At 35.0% G+C, this 18,843-nt stretch overlaps 1 protein-coding gene across 2 annotated transcripts in view; it reads left to right on the top strand.

Moving 5' to 3' along the window:
* Positions 1 to 18,843, top strand: part of C6H4orf45 (chromosome 6 C4orf45 homolog) — a 154,743-nt gene that overhangs the window by 36,949 nt on the left and 98,951 nt on the right. For both annotated transcript variants that reach the window (XM_051965744.1, XM_051965745.1), the window contains exon 2: positions 7,597 to 7,829. In XM_051965744.1, coding sequence (XP_051821704.1) covers positions 7,597 to 7,829 — 233 coding nt within the window. The remainder of the gene's footprint in view (positions 1 to 7,596; positions 7,830 to 18,843) is intronic.

The raw sequence follows: 18,843 nt of genomic DNA, 5'->3' as shown, positions 1-18,843 counted from the left end.
ATTTTTGTTGCACTAAGGGTCCAGTTGAGATTATATAAGATAAATTTGAAGTGGACTCACTAAGTATGTTTTTGTGATTTTTTTCTCCAGCTTCTTTCAACAGCACATGAGTAAGAATGAAGGCAGGGGAAAGTGGAAGCAATTCCAACTGTTATTAAATTACTTGTCCAAGGTCACACACTAGAAAGTATTTAAGGTAGGATTCAAACTTGAGTTTTCCTGACTCCAAATTTTAAATTATATTCAGTCTGACACCTGGCTTCCTTATACTAGAACAGTAGCCCAATATAAAATTACCAAAAAGTATAGTTCCTGGGTTACATTTCTGTGCAAACTGTATTTAATCTTTAATACAGCCCTGAAGCATTGGCCCTGAAAGTACTGCACCAAATTTTGAAGGTAGTTCTAAGGCCATCACTCTTAAATTCAGGCTAGGATAAAATGAGGCACTCATAAAGGGAAGTTTACTTCACTCTAAACACATCAAGAATATGCAACAAGGATGCTTAACTTCTCTGAACTTTCCCTTTAGCCCTATGTAAATATTTCTGGTAATCAAACATAGGGTGAAGGATTTGCTTCCTCTTCAGAAATCCAAGTCAGAGGCTACATTTGGATGGGATATCTTAATGTCTTTAGGTGATCAGGAAGCTGTTTATCAAAAGGCAGGAACCAATCAAATACTAATCTCCTTTTAGGAAAAAGTAGTCCCTGTTGGGGGAAATTTTGGAACCTTGGTCCTACAATAGTGAGGTGATTCTTGTCCTGCTTGTTTCACAGGGATGTTTTAAGAAAGATGCTTTGCAAATCATCGAGCTGTTATTATAACTTTGTACATGTAGTTTCATGGTCAGGACAGTGAAGAATTTCAGGATTAATATATGACCTCAATCACGACACAAAAAAAGAAAGAAATGATGATACAGCAAAGGGCAGAAGATTAAAAAGGGTCTGATTTGGAGAGAGAAGAGTTTACAAAAGAGTTGAACTGCAGGATGCTTAGGAATTGACTTAGTGTCTCTTTTGAAATACTGTCCAGCTTTAGGGAGCTTTGATTACATACCCTTTTACTTGCTAAAAACGTATGGTTTTATTTTTTTAAAAATCAGTAACTAATCCTCTTTTGTCCATTTGCCCAAGTCATTACTGTTTAGTACTTGTACAAGGTCCTTTCTGGTACTCACAAACTATGCTCGATGATTTCCTTCTTTGCTGAGACCTGTAGAATGTGTCTCTAAATAGCAAGTCTCCTATACGCAATGGTTCTCAAAAGTATGGTTGATCCCCTATGATCTAAAAACCAAAATCTTGATCTCAGAAGATCTACTCCTTTGCCTTCTTCTCCTTCTTTTTTCTTTTTCTTTGTTTTAAGAATGAATAAACTCTTCACTTGATTTTTAATTTATCTATTAGTTTTTTACATTTATTTTTATAAGATTTTGATTTTTTTCCCTCCTCCCTCCATTATAAATGTACAATCATGTTAAACATATTTTAATATTTGTCATGTTGTGAAAGAAGAATCTGAACAAAAGAGAAAAAGTGTGCAAATCTTAAGCTGCAGCAGGAAGTCTTTAACTAACATTCATTATGATCCTTTGGTAATACCTTCCTGATAATAGCTATATATCCCCTTCCTTATATCTTAGAAGACAAGTAGCTGTCACTTAGCAGAAGTTTTTTCTTTTTTCAGGAAGAATTTCATATCTTTTTGTACCTAGATCTTAAAGGAATATTACAGAATTCATGATACACTTTGTCCTTTATGCTTTATCAAATTCTTGTATGCAGGTAAAATCTGTGATACATGTCATTAGCATCATCATTTATTTCTCATCTGGAATTTGCCATTCAATAAGCATTAACTTTATTATCTGGAAACAAAGTAATTAGGAAGCTATGATTATATCCATCTAAATTTTGTTTGGAAAGAATAATGAGTTACACATCCATCTCACTTTCAATATTTAGACTGACTATATAAAATCCATGTTTGTTCATTGGATATATCTACTTTCAAACTTTTAGTAGGAAGTAGGGCATTTGGGAGGATGTAATTTTTTAAACTTTTAGTATTTATATTAATATTATATATTAAGCAGACTAAGAATTCTTATCTAGATTCATTGATAAGAGGAATGCATAGAAAGTATACTGAAAAGAAATGGGCACAGACCAGCAGTGCAGAACCAGAAACTTGGATCATGACTCTTAAAGACATGCCACATTTTGTTAAAGAAGGGTTTTCTCTTCTACTAAATTTTGGTAGAGGGAGTATCAGTTCTTTCCTCTTTGTTTCAAACTCTTAACCTGATTCTGCATTCAATTTCCTTTTGTGTTCATAGTTTTTAGGTCTGGTCCTGAGTTAGTTATGACATTGTCTATTTTTAAACCTTACAATTCACGCACAACATCTCTGGCATGTTTGTCTATTTTAAAACCTTTTTCACTAAATTATGTAGATTTTGATTTAGAAAACATATTTAAATGATCTTTAAAAAGTTTTCCCCTTATTCTATCTTGGTTTCTCAAATGATCAAGTACTTGACCCATTTTTGGTCCTATCTACCATTAACTTTCCTTTTTTAAAAATAAAATATTGAAGAATGTTATTTTAACACAGCTAACAAGCACAAGCTCCAAGTATACTTCATACAAACCATTAAGTGAAAAAGCTCTAAAGAATGTAGTGGAATGTTATTGTTATATAATAAATGAAGAAGATGAGGAATTCAGAAAAGCATGGGAACACTAAGCATAAAGGCAAATAAACAAAATCAAGAAACGTAAATCCATAATGATTACAGTAATATTAATAAAAATTACACAAGCACGGCTAAATGCAGATCAGAAGCTAGTAACAATCTTGGTGGTGGAGAACAGATGACAAGATAATTTTACTGTCCTGATAAACAGAGAAATGGGAGAGTGAGTGCACTGCCCAATGCTGTTGATTTGTAGGTCAGTATTAGTTAATTATTTTTCTTTGCCATAAGAGGAAATTCAAAGGATGGCATCTATTAGGAAAGAACTGTTGAATAATGAGCTACTAGGAAGAGAATTTGAGCAGAGTTCCCTTGATCAATTAATTCTGCCGACCCCATCCCATTCCTCAGCTTGGTTGATAAAGCACTGAAGTGGCACACAGAGACAAGATTTTGTTAAAGTTGCTAAATGAAATGTAAACAAGGGTTTATGCTTTATTATTCTCTTTAAGAACTGTGAAATTCTCAGTACAAAACAGATGGAATTAGAGAGTTGCAAGTAATAAGTTGAAGAGTCTGTGGTCATGCTCCTGTGGCCCTTTAAAAAGTAAGCAAGACATTCTCTAAGTATTCAATTACAGCAGGAAATAGCTAAACGAATATGACCTCTGGTAGCAGAGAAGATAGACAACTATAAGAGAAAAACACGGAAAGAATAGCATAAAGACATCATGAAAACAGAAAAGACATTGGGATTGTGAAATGTTGGAGATGTGAGTTCTCCTTGTTACAGTCCCAACTTGGAATCATATATCACCCAATAGTCATAGCCAAGAAAGACCTCAAATGGAACCAGTGTTCTCTTTTAAAAGTTGCACTGCATATACCAAGATAAGATAAAAATGGGTACATGATTTAAACTTAAAAAGTGATATCATAAGCAAATTAGAAAAGCAAGGAATAGTTTACCTGTCAGAGCTATAAAGAAGGGAAGAATTTACTACTGGATGAGGTAGAGAACATATGAAATGTAAGTAATTTTGATTAAATTTAATTTAAAATTTTTTGCACAAGTAAAACTAATGCAACTAATATTAGAAGTAAAGCAGAAGACTGGGAAACAATCTTTACAGCAAATGTCACTTATTTAATAGCCTCGTTTATTAAATATATAGAGAAATGAATCAAATTTATAAGAATACAAACTATCTCTTAATTGATAAATGGCCAAAGGATATGAATAGGCAATTTTCAGATGAAGAAATCAAAGCTATCTATCATCATATAAAGAAGTGTTCTAAATCACTTTTGATTAGAGGAATATAAATTATTATTTTTTTTAATTTTAATTTTATTTTATTTAATAATAACTTTGTATTGACAGAATCCATGTCAGGGTAATTTTTTACAACATTATCCCTTGCACTCACTTATGTTTCGTTTTTTCCCTTCCCTCCCTCCCCCCCCCCCCAAGATGGCAAGCAGTCCTATATATGTTAAATATGTTGCAGTATATCCTAGATACAATACATATTTGCAGAACCGAACAGTTCTCCTGTTGCACAGGGAGAATTGGATTCAGAAGGTAAAATTAATTTGGGAAGAAAATCAAAAATGCAAATAGTTCACATTTGTTTCCCAGTGTTCCTTCTCTGAGTGTAGCTGTCTCTGTCCATCATTTATCCATTGAAACTCAGTTAGGTCTCTTTGTCATAGAAATCCACTTCCATCAGAATACATCCTCATACAATATCGTTGTCGAAGTGTATAATGATCTCCTGGTTCTGCTCATCTCACTTAGCATCAGTCCATGTAGGTCTCTCCAAGCCTCTCTGTATTCATCCTGCTGGTCATTCCTTACAGAGCAATAATATTCCATAACATTCATATACTACAATTTACCCAGCCATTCTCCAATTGATGGGCATCCATTCATTTTCCAGTTTCTAGCCACTACAAATAGGGCTGCCACAAACATTTTGGCACATACCGGTCCCTTTCCCTTTTTTAGTATCTCTTTGGGGTATAAGCCCAATAGAAACACTGCTGGATCAAAGGGTATGCACAGTTTGATAACTTTTTGGGCATAATTCCAGATTGCTCTCCAGAATGGCTGGATTCGTTCACAACTCCACCAACAATGCATCAGTGTCCCCGTTTTCCCGCATCCCCTCCAACATTCATCATTATTTTTTCCTGTCATCTTAGCCAATCTGACAGGTGTGTAGTGATATCTCAGAGTTGTCTTAATTTGCATTTCTCTGATCAATAGTGATTTGGAACACTCTTTCATGTGAGTGGTAATAGTTTCAATTTCATCATCTGAAAATTGTCTGTTCATATCCTTTGACCATTTATCAATTGGAGAATGGCTTGATTTTTTATAAATTTGAGTAAAATTTAAATTTTTATAAATTTTTTTTTTTATATTTTGGAAATGAGGCCTTTATCAGAACCTTTAACTGTGAAGATGTTTTCCCAGTTTGTTGCTTCCCTACTAATCTTGTTTGCATTCGTTCTGTTTGTACAAAGGCTTTTTAATTTGATATAATCAAAATTTTCTATTTTGTGATCAGTAATGGTCTCTAGTTCATCTTTAGTCACAAATTTCTTTCTCCTCCACAAGTCTGAGAGATAAACTATTCTATGTTCCTCTAATTTATTTATAATCTCATTCTTTATGCCTAGATCATGGACCCATTTTGATCTTATCTTGGTATATGGTGTTAAGTGTGGGTCCTTGCCTAATTTCTGCCATACTAATTTCCAGTTATCCCAGCAGTTTTTATCAAATAATGAAATCTTATCCCAAAAGTTAGAATCTTTGGGTTTGTCAAACACTAGATTTCTATAGTTGACTATTCTGTCTTATGAACCTAACCTTTTCCACTGATCAACTAATCTATTTCTTAGCCAATACCAAATGGTTTTGGTGACTGCTGCTTTATAATATAATTTTTAGATCAGGTACAGCTAGAAGGAATATAAATTAAAGCAACTCTGAGGGTACTACCTTACATCTATTACATCAAAAAAGGAAAATAATATTGAAGAGAGTATAGAAAAATTGAGACACCGTTGGTGGAGTTGTGAATGAATCCAACCATTCTGGAGAGCAATTTGGAACTATGCCCATAGGACAATCAAACTGTGCATTCCCTTTGATTCAACAATACCACCATTAGGTCTGTATCCCAAAGAGATCATAAAGGAAAGAAAAGGACCCATGTATGCAAAAATATTATGGCAATTCTTTTTGTGGTGGCAAGGAATTGGAAATTGAATGGATGGCCATCAATTGGGGAATGGTTGACTAAGTTATGGCAAATAAATGTAATAAAATATTGTTGTTCTATGAGAAATGAGAAGCAAGCTGATTTCAGAAAAGCTTAGACTTCCATAAACTGATGCTAAGTGAAATGAGCAGAACTAGGAGGATATTGTACACAGTGACAGCAAGATTGGGTGATGAACAACTATGATAGTTGAAGTCTAACTATGATAGACTTGGCTCTTCTCAGCAATACAGTGATCCAAGACAATTCCAATGGACTTGAAGTGGAAAATACTATCTGCATCCAGAAAGAAAACTATGGAGACTGAATGAGGATCAAAACATAATATTTTTACCTTTTTTTGTTTTCTTTTTCTTTCTCTTGATTTTTCCCTTTTGATTTTTCTTCATTATATGAACTATGCCCAAAGGGTGATCAAACTGAATATAACCTTTATCTCAGCAATGTCACTACTAGGTCTGTATTCCAAAAAGATTAAAGATAAAAAAGGGAAGTTCACATATGTATAAAAATATTTATGGCAGTTCCTTTTGTGGAGGCAAAGAATTGGAAATTGAGGAGATGCTCATCAATTGGGACATGATAGAAAAAATTATGGCATATGATTATGATGAAACACAATTATATTATAAGAAATGATAGGGATGGTTTCAGAAAAAAACTTGGGAAGACCTATGTGAACTGACAGAGTGATATGAATAGGACTTTTATAGTAACACAACACAATAATTGCAATGTTGCAATGATAATCAATTGTGAAAGGTTTGGTCATTCAATCAAAACAGTGATCTAAGATAATTCCAAAGGACTAGCGATGAAAAAAAGCTATTTATTTCCAGAAAGACAACTGATGAACTCTGATGAACTCTGTGTGTGTGTGTGTGTGTATGTGTGTGTGTTTGTATGTATTTGTGTGTGTGTGTTGAGAGAGAGAAGGTAATATAGAAATATGTTTTGCTTGGTTTCACATGTATAATTAATATATTGTTTGCCTTCTCGATGGTTGGGGAAAGAGTGGGAAGGAGGGAGAGAATCTGGAACTCAACATTTAAAAAAAGAAAAGAATGTTAAAAATGTTATTTTAAAAAATAGCAAATGGACAACTTATTCCTCTATATGTACTCATATATTTAATTTTTTTGTAAATTCCATCTCTAGACCTAATTCCTCATAACTTGAAGTATGAAGCATTGCATCATCAATAACTGGGATAGATGAGGGAAGATATTTGACCTTTCTAACCAAGTTAAGAGTTTGGTGTATGAACACTGGAAAGCTGTATTTGAAGTCCATGTAGTTACTCTCTAGGCACTAATATCATTATTCAAGAGAAGAGAAACAACTTGACCAATATGAAATTGGGCAAATTATTAGCTAACATTTGAACTCTCTCTCTCTCTGTGTCTCTGTGTCTCTGTGTCTGTGTCTGTCTCTGTCTCTGTCTCTGTCTCTGTCTCTCTCTGTCTCTCTGTCTCTCTTTTTATCTCTGTGTCTCTCTCTCTCTGTCTCTCTCTCTCTGTCTCTCTGTGTCTCTTTCTCTGTCTCTCTGTCTCTGTCTCTGTCTCCGTCTGTCTCTTTTTTATTTCTCCCCTCAGGTCCAGATGGTATAAAAGATTATAAAGCAAAATGTCCTGCTAATACTACATATACTGGAGAAAAACGTCCAGTTTTAGGAGCAACCACTGACCTCAATTATTTATGGAGACCTGCGCCAAAAAGGAGTTTTGCCCCAATACAGAAGCACTTCTATGTTCATGAAATTGGTTGGGGAATACCAGAATTGAGTTGCATCAACCAATCAAGACTTACTACAGGTGTGAACATCAAGGTATGTTATTCACATAGTAATCTTCTGATTTTTAGAGGAAGAAAGTGTATATACTTCTCTAGGAAATACCATCATATTTATGTGGGATGTTCAAATTTTTGTCTGTTTTCTCTTCCTTATTAGCACTATATTTTTTCCAACTACATATAAAGACAATTTTTAACATTAATTTTTATAAGATTTTGAATTCCAATTTTTTCTCCTTTCCCTCTCCCCGTCTCCAAGACAGCAAGCAATTTGACATAGATTATCTCTCCAATGCCCAGCCAAATTTCCTTTACTCTACCTTGCAGTAAATAATGGTTGTAGAATTTAAGCTGGGTGATGTCAAAGAAGCTATCCTAATCTACAAAGTAGATGAAACAATTGTGTACCTACTAATTGGATCATAAAGTGAAAAAGCATTTATTAAGTGTTTACTGTGTGCCAAATACTGTACTAAAAGCCATAGAGACAGATAGAAAAGCTGTTCCCTGGGTATTTCTTCTCTGTGCAATCTCCTTTATTTAAATGTAAATTTTAGCTTGGATAGAAAGGCCGAGAGAGAGGTCCTTAAAGTTCACTGGCAAGGCAGATGGCAATGCATTTTCTTTAATGTCATTTCCATTTATAAAACATATCTGTTATTGAGATTGAACCACTGTCAGAGCCAAGGACGTAAGTGACAAATGAATTTTCTGGATTTTTAGGAGCTGTGGCTTCTAAGGGAATGGGGGGCATAGTAGTTTTGGGGCAATATTGCTGCCTTGCTCCTCCTTATTGATTGGGGATGAGGATGTTGGGTCGGAAGGAGAGCCAATGGGCATGGGGATAGTTCTAGAGCTTTAGGGCTTCTCTGCCTTTTGATAGCAGTTGGTCTGCAGTTGGTGGTAATGGTGGTAGTGATGGCAGGCCCATCCATCTCCACAGAATTTGCTCCCTTGGATAATGACTTTTAAGCTCCCTAGAAGCAAAATCTAGTCATTTGGGTGGGGAGGGAAGACTATTTTTCTTAAGCTTATTATCCACAGGGTCTTAGACTACCTCCCCCATCCAGATTTTAGTACATCTCTCCTTCATTGTGCATTTTGTTGTTATTCACTTCTTATGTCTGATTCTTTGTAACTGCATTTTGGGTTTTCTTGATAAAGATAGTGGAGTAGTTTGCTTGTTTTATTTTTTTCTCCAACTCATTTTATAGATGAGGAAACTGCGGCAAATAGGATTAAGTGATTTGACCAGGGTCACAAAGGTACTATGTGTCTGAGGCTGGATTTGAACTTTAAGTCTTTCTGACTCCAGGCGTGGCACTCTATTGGTGCAATCATAACAATTATGTCTATAGTGCATTTAATAGTTACATGCTGAGAGTTTTCAGAAACTTCTCCTTATGAACATATTCACTGCACACATAGGATCCTCTGAAACAGAATCCCTTTATACTAGATGATATCCCAAAAGGGTTTTGAATTCAAAGGGTAGGACTGTAGGTGCTGTCTTCACATGAGCAATGGATGTGTTTAGAAACTGGACTAAAATCTATTATTCAACAGTGCAGGGCTTGCCATTCCTGTCCCCACTCCACCAAAGCATATCAACTGCTATGAAAAGGCAAATAAGCCCTAGAGCACTGGGACTATCCCCATGCCTATTGTCTCTCGTTCCAACTCATCACCACCAGTGTGAGCCCAGTCAACAAGGAGAGGGAGCAATCCACAAGGAGAGGGAGCAATCCACCAATTGTTCCTATAGCTAATCTTCTAATCTTATTTAAATTTCTTCTAATGCCAAATGTCTCTTATCCTTAAATGAAATAACTCTTTCTCCAACTGAAATCTGGTGAAAATCCGGACAGAATGAATCTAAAAGATATAGGTATTTTCAATTTGCTCCTTTGTTCTTTTCCCTTAACTCCATTTTTTCTGTATCCATTGATCAATATATCCCGCCACTCATCCCTCCATCTTTCAAAAAGCAGTTTTTAAAAAAAGCTCTTCATTTTGAAGTTAGATAAGTCTATGGTTTATCAATCATAAGTTTCCAACCAGTTTTCCACATGGATCTACTATTTCTCAGGAAGAATGTCTTGTCCCCAAGAAAACCTGAGTAAGTCAGACCCATGATTCATCCTGGTTCAATGATCCTACACAACTCACTTAATTTCCACATTGGAAGATACTTTTATCATCTGTGACTCTGTGGAGGTTAAATAGTCTAGAAATCTGTGATGATTTTATCATCATTCTTGTATCAATAAAATCCCCATCCCTATCTCTAGACCTATTTTTTAGTAACCTTCACACTCATTTAAACTAAAAGAGACAATTACACTAATAGACTAAAGTTCTCCCTTAATTGCTTGGAAATCTTCAAATATATTCTGATTTTACACGCTAAATCTCCAGATGTTGCTGTCAATACAAAAGGCTTAAAAAATAAAAACTTCCATTTTCTACCAAGCTATAAAAACAAAATCAAAATTGGTTTTTCTATAATTAGGAAAGATGTTTTTCTTTTTTTTTTATTATTGTTTCTTCCCAGATGGGCTTGTTTTTGGTTCTCACTTTTAACATTTCATAGTTATTTATATCCTAACAGCTTGCAATTTAATATAAAAATAATTACATTAGCACCTTTCATCCCCAAGTTTTTTTATAAAGCAATATATTTTGTGTACTATGGGAATGGTTTGGAATGGGAGGGCCACATGTTGAACATCTGTGAAGAAAGAAAAAAAAAACACTAATGGGACTAAGCAACCTTTCTCACTTAAATATATATACACACACATATATTATATACACACATACACATATGTAAAACATGTATTTGTGTTTATATATATGTATACACACAAAACATATATAAAACATTATATGTGTGTTTGTATGTACCTCTAACCTTCACATAACATGAGATTCTCAACCTTCACTTCAACCATATAAAGCTTGAATAGTTGGGGTATTTCAAGTAAATTGTAGGGAAATCCTTTTTTTTTTAAAATTAATAATTAATAATCCTTTTTGGATCTGAATCTGCTTAAAGAAAATTTTTAAATTTGATTTCAATCTCAGAACAATCCATTCTCTAAGAGAGTATGGCCACACAGTGTACATGTGCACTTCTCAATTGTTTTTCTCTGAGGCATTCTAGGAAGCATGATACATACTGAACAGAGAATAATGTATGGATGTCATAGACATTTTTGTTGTCACTATAGCTTGTGATAGACAGACACAGTCCTACTAACCCTTAGAAGTAGTCATTTTTCTCTCTCTAGAGAAGACTTTATGGAATAAATAATAACTTAAAGACTGGAAAAGAGTGAAATTAGCTAGTTAAGGGTTAAGGATAGCAAAAAGTCTGAATTGCAAAGATTTGAAGAGAACATTGAAAATAATAATAATTGATATTTTTGTAGGATTTTAAGATTCACAAATTTACATCATTACTTCATCTATTCTTTATGGTAGATTCTGTAGGAATCATTATTTCCAGTTTATAGATACACTAAGGATTGGAAAAGTTAATTGTAGTCACATAGGTCACAGTGGCTTCTTTCCTAATTCTAACTCTAGAACTCATTACACTATACCACTCTGTGGAGGTCAAATAAGCTAGAAAGAGGATTAAAAGCCTTCATCTCTAGAAGGCAGATAATGAGGTATGGAGATAATAATCATTTTTCCAGTGCTTAATATTTTGCTATATGTGTGCCCATTAATATGCATCATTATCTTTAGAAATGGAAGTTTCTCAGATATACAAAAAAAGTCACCAAACCATTTAGACCCTCCGTTAGAGTAATCCCAGTGCTGGATATAAAGTCAAGGTACAAAAAACAGATCATATGTACACAAAAATATTCCTTACAGCTTTTTTCATGGTAGTACTTCTCACTAATTACTGACTAACTGGGGAAAAACTTTATCCTATGAATGGAATGGAATATCATTGCTCCCAAAGAAGTTGATTAACAGAAGGAATTCTAGAGTTGCAGAGAAAGACTTATAGCAAATAAAACTAAAAGAAGGAGAACCAGACAATGACGGCAATGATAGGCAGTTGGATGACACAGTGGATAGATGAGCCTGGCGTCAGGAAGACCTAAGTTCAAATCTTTCCTCAGATGTGACCCTAGGCAAATCACTCAAGAGTGATTAAGAACATTTCAAGACAGAAGATCACAAAAGGTAAAATAGGTAATTTTCATTACATTAAATTTTAAAAGTTTGCACAAACAAAGCCAATGCAGTCAAAATTAAAAGGAAATTAGGAAACTAGGGGAAATTTTATAGTATCTCTGATAAAAGTCTCATTTCTCAAATATTGGCTCAAAAATCTCAAAAATTGGCTCAAACTGAGCCAAATTTATAAAAATAAGAGCCATTCTCCAATTGACAAATGGACAAAAGTAATGACTAGGAAGTTTTCAGAAGGCAAAATCAAAGCTATCAATAGTCATATGAAAAAAATACTCTGAATCACTAATAATTAGAGAAATGAAAATTAGAACAATTCTAAGGTACTACCTCACCCATCAGATTAGCTAACATTATAAAAGGAAAATGACCATTGTTAGTGAGAATATGAAAAAATGGTTATACTAATGCATTGTTGATGGAGTTTGAATCAATCCAAACATTCTGGAGAACAGTTTGGAACCATACTCAAAGGACTATAAAATTGTGCTCACCCTTTGTCCCAGCAAAAATACTATTAGGTCTATTACTCTAAAAAAATCAAAGAAAAGGAAAAGGACCCATATGTACAAAAATATTTATAGCAGTTCTTTTTGTGGGGGCAGAGAATTAGTACTCCAAACCAAGGCCCATCAACTAGGGAATTGCTGGACAAATTGTGACATATGATTGTGATGGAATATTATTGGGCTATAAAAAATAGTGAGAGACTGAAAAATAGTGAAAGATCTGGGAAGACTTTACATGAATTGATACAAAATAAAGTGAGCAGAACCAAAAGAATCTGGGAAGACTTAACATGAATTGATACAAATTAAAGTGAGCAGAACCAGAAGAACACTGTAGATAATAACAAATATTGTAATGATGTTCAATTGTGAAATAATTAGCTACTCTGATCAATACAATGATCCACAACAATTTTAGAAGACTCATGATGAAAATATGATTCACCTCCAGAGAGAACTGATAAACTCTGAATAAAAACTGAAGCATATTGTGTTTCTTTTTCTTGCTTCTTTTGTCCAACATGACTAATGTGGAAATATTTTGCATGTTTTTTATGTATAATGTATATTGTATTTCTTCATTTCTCAGTGGATTAGGGATTGTGTGAAGAGAGAAGATCTGGAACTGAAAACAAATATTTTTATTTTTTAAAAATTAATTCATTTTAATACACATTGCTTTGTGAATCATGTTGGGATAGAAAAATCAGAACAGAAAGGAAAAACTATGGGAGAGAAAAAAAAAAAACAGAAAAAAGAAGTGAACATAGCATGTGTCGATTTGTATTCAATCTCCATACTTCTTTTTCTGGATACATATGGCATTTTCTGTCCAAAGTCCAAAGGGATTGCTTTGGATCATTGAATTACTGATAAGAACCAATTCTTTCATAATTGATCATCATACATTCTTGCTATTATTGTGTGCAATGTATTCCTGGTTCTGCTTGTTTTGCTCAGCATCTATTTGTATAAATCTTTCCAGGCTAAATCGGCTTGTTCATCATTTTTTACAGAAAAATAATATTCTATTACCTTCATATAACACAGATTATTCAGTCATTCCCCAACTTATGGGCATCCACTCATTTTATAATTCTTTGCTACTGCAAAAAGATCTGCTATAAACATTTTTACACATGTGGTTCTTTTCCCCTCCTTTATGATTTCCTTGGGATACAGACCTGGTAATGGCACTGCTGGGTCAAAGGGAGCCCTTTGGGGATAGTTCTAGATTGTCCTTCAGAATGGTTGGATCATTTCACAACTCCACCAACAATACATTAGTGTCCCAATTTTCTCACATCCCCTCCAATATTTGTCATTATCTTTTCCTATCATTTTAGCCAATCTGAGAGGTGTGAGGTGCTTCCTCAGAGTTACTTTAATTTTCATTTCTCTAATCAATAGTTATTTAGAGCATTTTTTCATATGACTATAGATGGCTTTAATTTCATCATCTGAAAATTGTCTGTTCATATCCTTTGACCACTTATCAATTGGAAAGAGACTTGTATTTTTATAAATTTGACACAGTTCTTTATATATTTTAAAAATGAGACCTTTATCAGAAACACTGGCTATAAATTTTTTCCCCTCAGCTTTATATCTTTCTTTTAATCTTGCTTTGGTCAGTTTTGTTTGTGCAAACCCTTTTTAATTTAATTTAATCAAAGTTGTCCATTTTGCTTTAACAATGTTCTCTAGTTTTTTCTTGATCATAAATTCCTCCCTTCTTCAAAGATCTGTTAGGTAAATTATCCCTTGCTCTCCTAATTTGTTTGTGGTATCATCCTTTATGCTCAAATCATGTACCCATTTTGACATTATTTTGGCATGGGAAAACAAACATTTTAAATAAAACAGAACCGACTAAAAATATCAATGAAACTTTAAATAATAAGGAATTGATGTTTAATGATTATGACATACATATTTTCATGATGCCTTGCTATGCTCTTGCATATTCTCTTCTTCTTCATACTTTCACCATAGTACCTTCTTTCAGATTTTTATCACTTCTACCTGCACAAATGCTTCATGATGCCTTTCTATGCTCTTGCATATTCTCTTCTTCTTCATACTTTCACCATAGTACCTTCTTTCAGATTTTTATCACTTCTACCTGCACAAATGCAGCAGATTCTGAATTAGTCTCTAAAAGTTCAGTCTTTGCTGCTCTGATCCATGTTGCATGAAGCTGCCAAAATGATATTCCTAAAATCTTCATCTGGCCCTGTTGAGATTTTTCAGAATTCAAGAAGCTCTAGGAGCTCCCTGTTTCCTCTATGATAAAAGCAAACAAACAAACAAACTTCATTGTTTGGCTTTTAAAGTTCCTTCCAGCGTGACTTAAGTGTCTCTTTCCAGGCTTATTGATTTTTTTTTTTTTGGTCTTTTATGTTCCCACCAAACTGGCATCATGCCATTTTCCCATGTACCACATTCCACCTCCCATCTCTGTGCTTTGCAGAAGCTCTTCCCTCACTTCAGCTTATTAGGATCCCCCACTTTCTTCAGAATTTACTCTAAACATCACTTCTTTTAGCAAATCTGTGTCATCCTCTCTTTTAAAAAAAATGCAATTCACTTGCATGTCATCCTCTTCAAGAAGAAGAACAAACATCTTCCCCTAATCGCAAACACCTTCCCTCTATATATTGCTGTCTGTTTTCATAAATTTTTCTATTTGGTTTTCTGTGCAGGGACAGCTAGATGGTGCAGAGGATAGAACACTGGCCTTGGAGTCAGGAGGACCTAAGCTCAAATCCTACTTTAGACATTAACACTTATTAACTGTGTGACTCTGGGCAAATCACTAAACCCCAATAGCTTCGAATTAAAAAAAAAAAAGTTTAAAAATTTTTCAGTGTACCTATTTTCCTGCTTCTTCCCCTCCCATTTCTGTCCTTCTTCCTCCTCCCCCTCAACAAAAGTATGTAAGCTCCTTGGAATCTGAGACTCATACACTTTTCTTTGGATTCATCCCCAGAATCTAGCATAGATCTTGACATATAGTGAGCTCTTAAAAAGTGCTTGTTGAGTGATTCATGGAGCCTAAAATTTTTAAGATCTCTTATTGACTTGTAGCTTCCATCTTTTATTTATTTTGTCAAACCTTTAAGAACCTTACGAAATCCTTTTAAAAGACTGTGAGTTTATTTTACAGATAGCAGGGATGTGGGAGTTAAGGGGCACACACCACTTCTTCCACCTTCAAATTCAGAACTTGCTTTCAGGCCTCCCTGTGATATGTATTCCTGATTACATCATCTTTTTCTTCATTTTGGTTCCTGTAAAAGAGCTCTCCTAAAGGAAGTTTATTGCTTATTTTACAATAGGGGAAAAATTGCAATCCAGTGTTAATTGTTGGGGAAGGAATCCAGCTATAAATGGTAGTAGTTGTTGTTGTAAGGTCATTTTGTCATGTCTGATTCTTCGTGATGCCATTTGGGGCTTTTTGTGGCAAAGTGATACTGCAGTGGTTTGCTATTTCTTTCTCCAGCTCATTTTTATAGATGGAGAAAATGAAGCAAACGGGATTCGAGAATGAAGGACAAGCAATAATCTGTGACTAGTAGCAGCTGTTCCTTTGAGGACCCAACTGGCCAGTTGCACATTGGCAATATTCCCTCCTTTTCTTCATTTTTCGGCTCCTCTTTCTCTTCCCCTGTCCAAGGGGAATCATATACTTACACACGTGGGTGTTCTGCCCAAGGAATATATATTTCTTGAAATAGAACTATGGGAACTCAGGCTTTGATAAAGCCCACTGGGATTCAAATGGAGCTATTTAACTATGCCTTAAACCCAAATCATTCTGGCTCTCACTGATTGGCCAATTGTAGGTGCCAACCCTTGCCTCTGTTGGTCATTGTTTGGGTTTTGATGGTTCAGAGTAAGTATAAATAGCAATCATTTCTGTTCTGCTCAGAAATCTTGAGGGTCTTCCCCCTTCAAATTGATTTTTCCTCCTATTTTCCTTTTTCTTTTTTTCAATAGACAAATAAAGCCATCTTTTGCTTTATTTCTTATCCCAACCTTAAGTCACTGAATAGTGTTGCCCCAGACGAAATGAAACCTATGAAAGACCTTTGTTTAAAAAGACCAAGGTCTCCCACTGCTTCTGAGACCATCTGTGTTCATCCTGAATATATCTTGCCACTGGGCACAGAAATAAACTTGGAAAAGAAAGAGGGAGCCAGGTAATAAAGACTTTGAATGCCAAACATAACATTTTGTATTTGTTTCTGAAGGCAATAGGGGAGTTGCTGAAGTTTATAGACATAGACCTGTATTTAGGGAAATTACTTTAGGCTGAATAGAAGATAGACTGGAATAGAGAGAAATTTGAGTTAGACAGAGCCTCTCTCAGGTTATTGCAACAATCCAGACATGAAGTAATGAGGGTCTGCACTAGAGTATTATTAGTTGAAATGGTAAAATTGGCAGTTTAAATATTGGGGAATGGAGGTAGTGAGAATAGTGAGTCCAGGATGATTTCTAGATTGTAATCCCGAGGATATGTAAATAATAATGAGGATGGGAGGATTTAGGGGAAAAGAACAAGTTCTGTTTGGGGCATAGAAAGTTTAAGATGTCTACTGGACATCCAGTTTGAGATGTCTTATTGGAGACTCAAGATTAGAGGTCAACACAGAAATCGAACCAGTGAAAGTAGACTTGAAAATTGTCTACACAGAGATGGTAATTAAATCCAAGGAAGTTGATGAAATTACCTAGTGAAGTAAAATACAGGAAAAGAGGAGATAACCCAGGACATCTCATAGGTACTTAATAAATGCTTGTTGACTTGACTTGTCAGTAACTCAAATGGGGCTCTTGCATCTGAAAACTAGACATAGTAACTCCCTTAGCTACTTCCAGGTTCAAAATAATGTCTGGGTCATCCATTTAAAACCACAAACTTCTAAACATTTGTTTGGAAGACCACATAGTTCTGGTTTCTCGATCAGGGTAAATGGCCTATGAATTCCAAAGTAAAGACATTGAGTTAAAGTGGAATAGCAAGGTTTATAACAAAGAAATAATGCAAGTATCCATACAGAAATGTCAGCCCTTTTCCTGCAGGAGAATGTTAGTCTTTATAGCCCCAACAGATAGAGGAAAGAAGACATTTGGATTAAAATCATCTCACAGTGTTGAAGTTTGGAGCCTAGAACCATTTTGCTGAAAAAAATTTGCTTTTTAGTTTCCATGTAGCAAACTGAAGAGCCAAAGTCCATTAATGCTAAAGTGAAGTCTCTTACCTGTGGCTCATGCCGCCTTATTGATTTCTAGTACCTTTACTCAGGACACCATGATCAAGTCTAGAATTGGTTTTCTCTCTTAAGATGACCTTACTCTGTCATCCATAGTGACCCCACAGCATGCAAGCTTCTTAAAGTATTTTCAACCTGGAGATCCTCTTGTCCTGAACAGAACAGGTAATAGCAGAAGCCATTATGCTATGAGCTCATGCATAGCCTCTTGGAAAATGAAGTCTCAAAAATTCTTGGCAGTGAGCAAATCTCCATTAAATGAAATCCACTAATGTGGCTTTTATGGAAACATTGTCCCTTGCAGGTTCATGGACAGAAAATGCAGCTGTGGCGGGTTAATGGGAAAGTTGGGAACCTTGTACCCTCTCTAGGTGATGCTAGGAGAGAACAAGGTAGGTGAAAGTGGCCAAGGGTTCTGGCCAACAGAATCCTGGTGCTGAAAGATGGACACATTATGGCAATCCAATCCCTAAAACCAAAAGCATCAAGGCCTGGTGTCGTATTGTAATAGGGAACTACAAAGCCAAAAAGATTTTAGAAACACCAACATTATGTGATTTAGAGCTGAGCCTTGACTAAAGTGCTTTCAGTTGGTACCAAGGGCAAGTTCCTCCAAAGTCAAGTCACAAAACTGTCAGAAAACAATGTGTTAGCTATTTTTTTCTGGCATAGGCAGGACTAGGTGCCAGCGGCATCTGTTTCCTGATTTTGGCATCCATCCTAGTTCGTTTGGCTCTTTGGGGACCTTATCAACGCATTATAAAATTAGAATAATATTTCTTGCCTATTTTTAACATTTCCTAAGAAGGACCCCAGAGATCATTAGACATATCAGGATCTGGTAAAATACTAAATATGACTGGGACCCTGGCGATTTCTCTTCCCAGTTGTGAGCATGACTCACTATATATAACCCTGGGCAAATTCAATTCACTTTAGTAAGTATTTATGGAACACCTATTACGTGGTCAGCTAGAGACAGCTTTAGGCAAAATTGTAGAGTAGGCAAAGTTTGCCTTTGGCATCTCTGGACTCCCGTCTA

This window comes from Antechinus flavipes, chromosome 6 (assembly GCF_016432865.1).
Source record: "Antechinus flavipes isolate AdamAnt ecotype Samford, QLD, Australia chromosome 6, AdamAnt_v2, whole genome shotgun sequence".
Classification (NCBI taxonomy): domain Eukaryota; kingdom Metazoa; phylum Chordata; class Mammalia; order Dasyuromorphia; family Dasyuridae; genus Antechinus; species Antechinus flavipes.
This window is presented reverse-complemented; position numbering and strand designations above follow the sequence as displayed.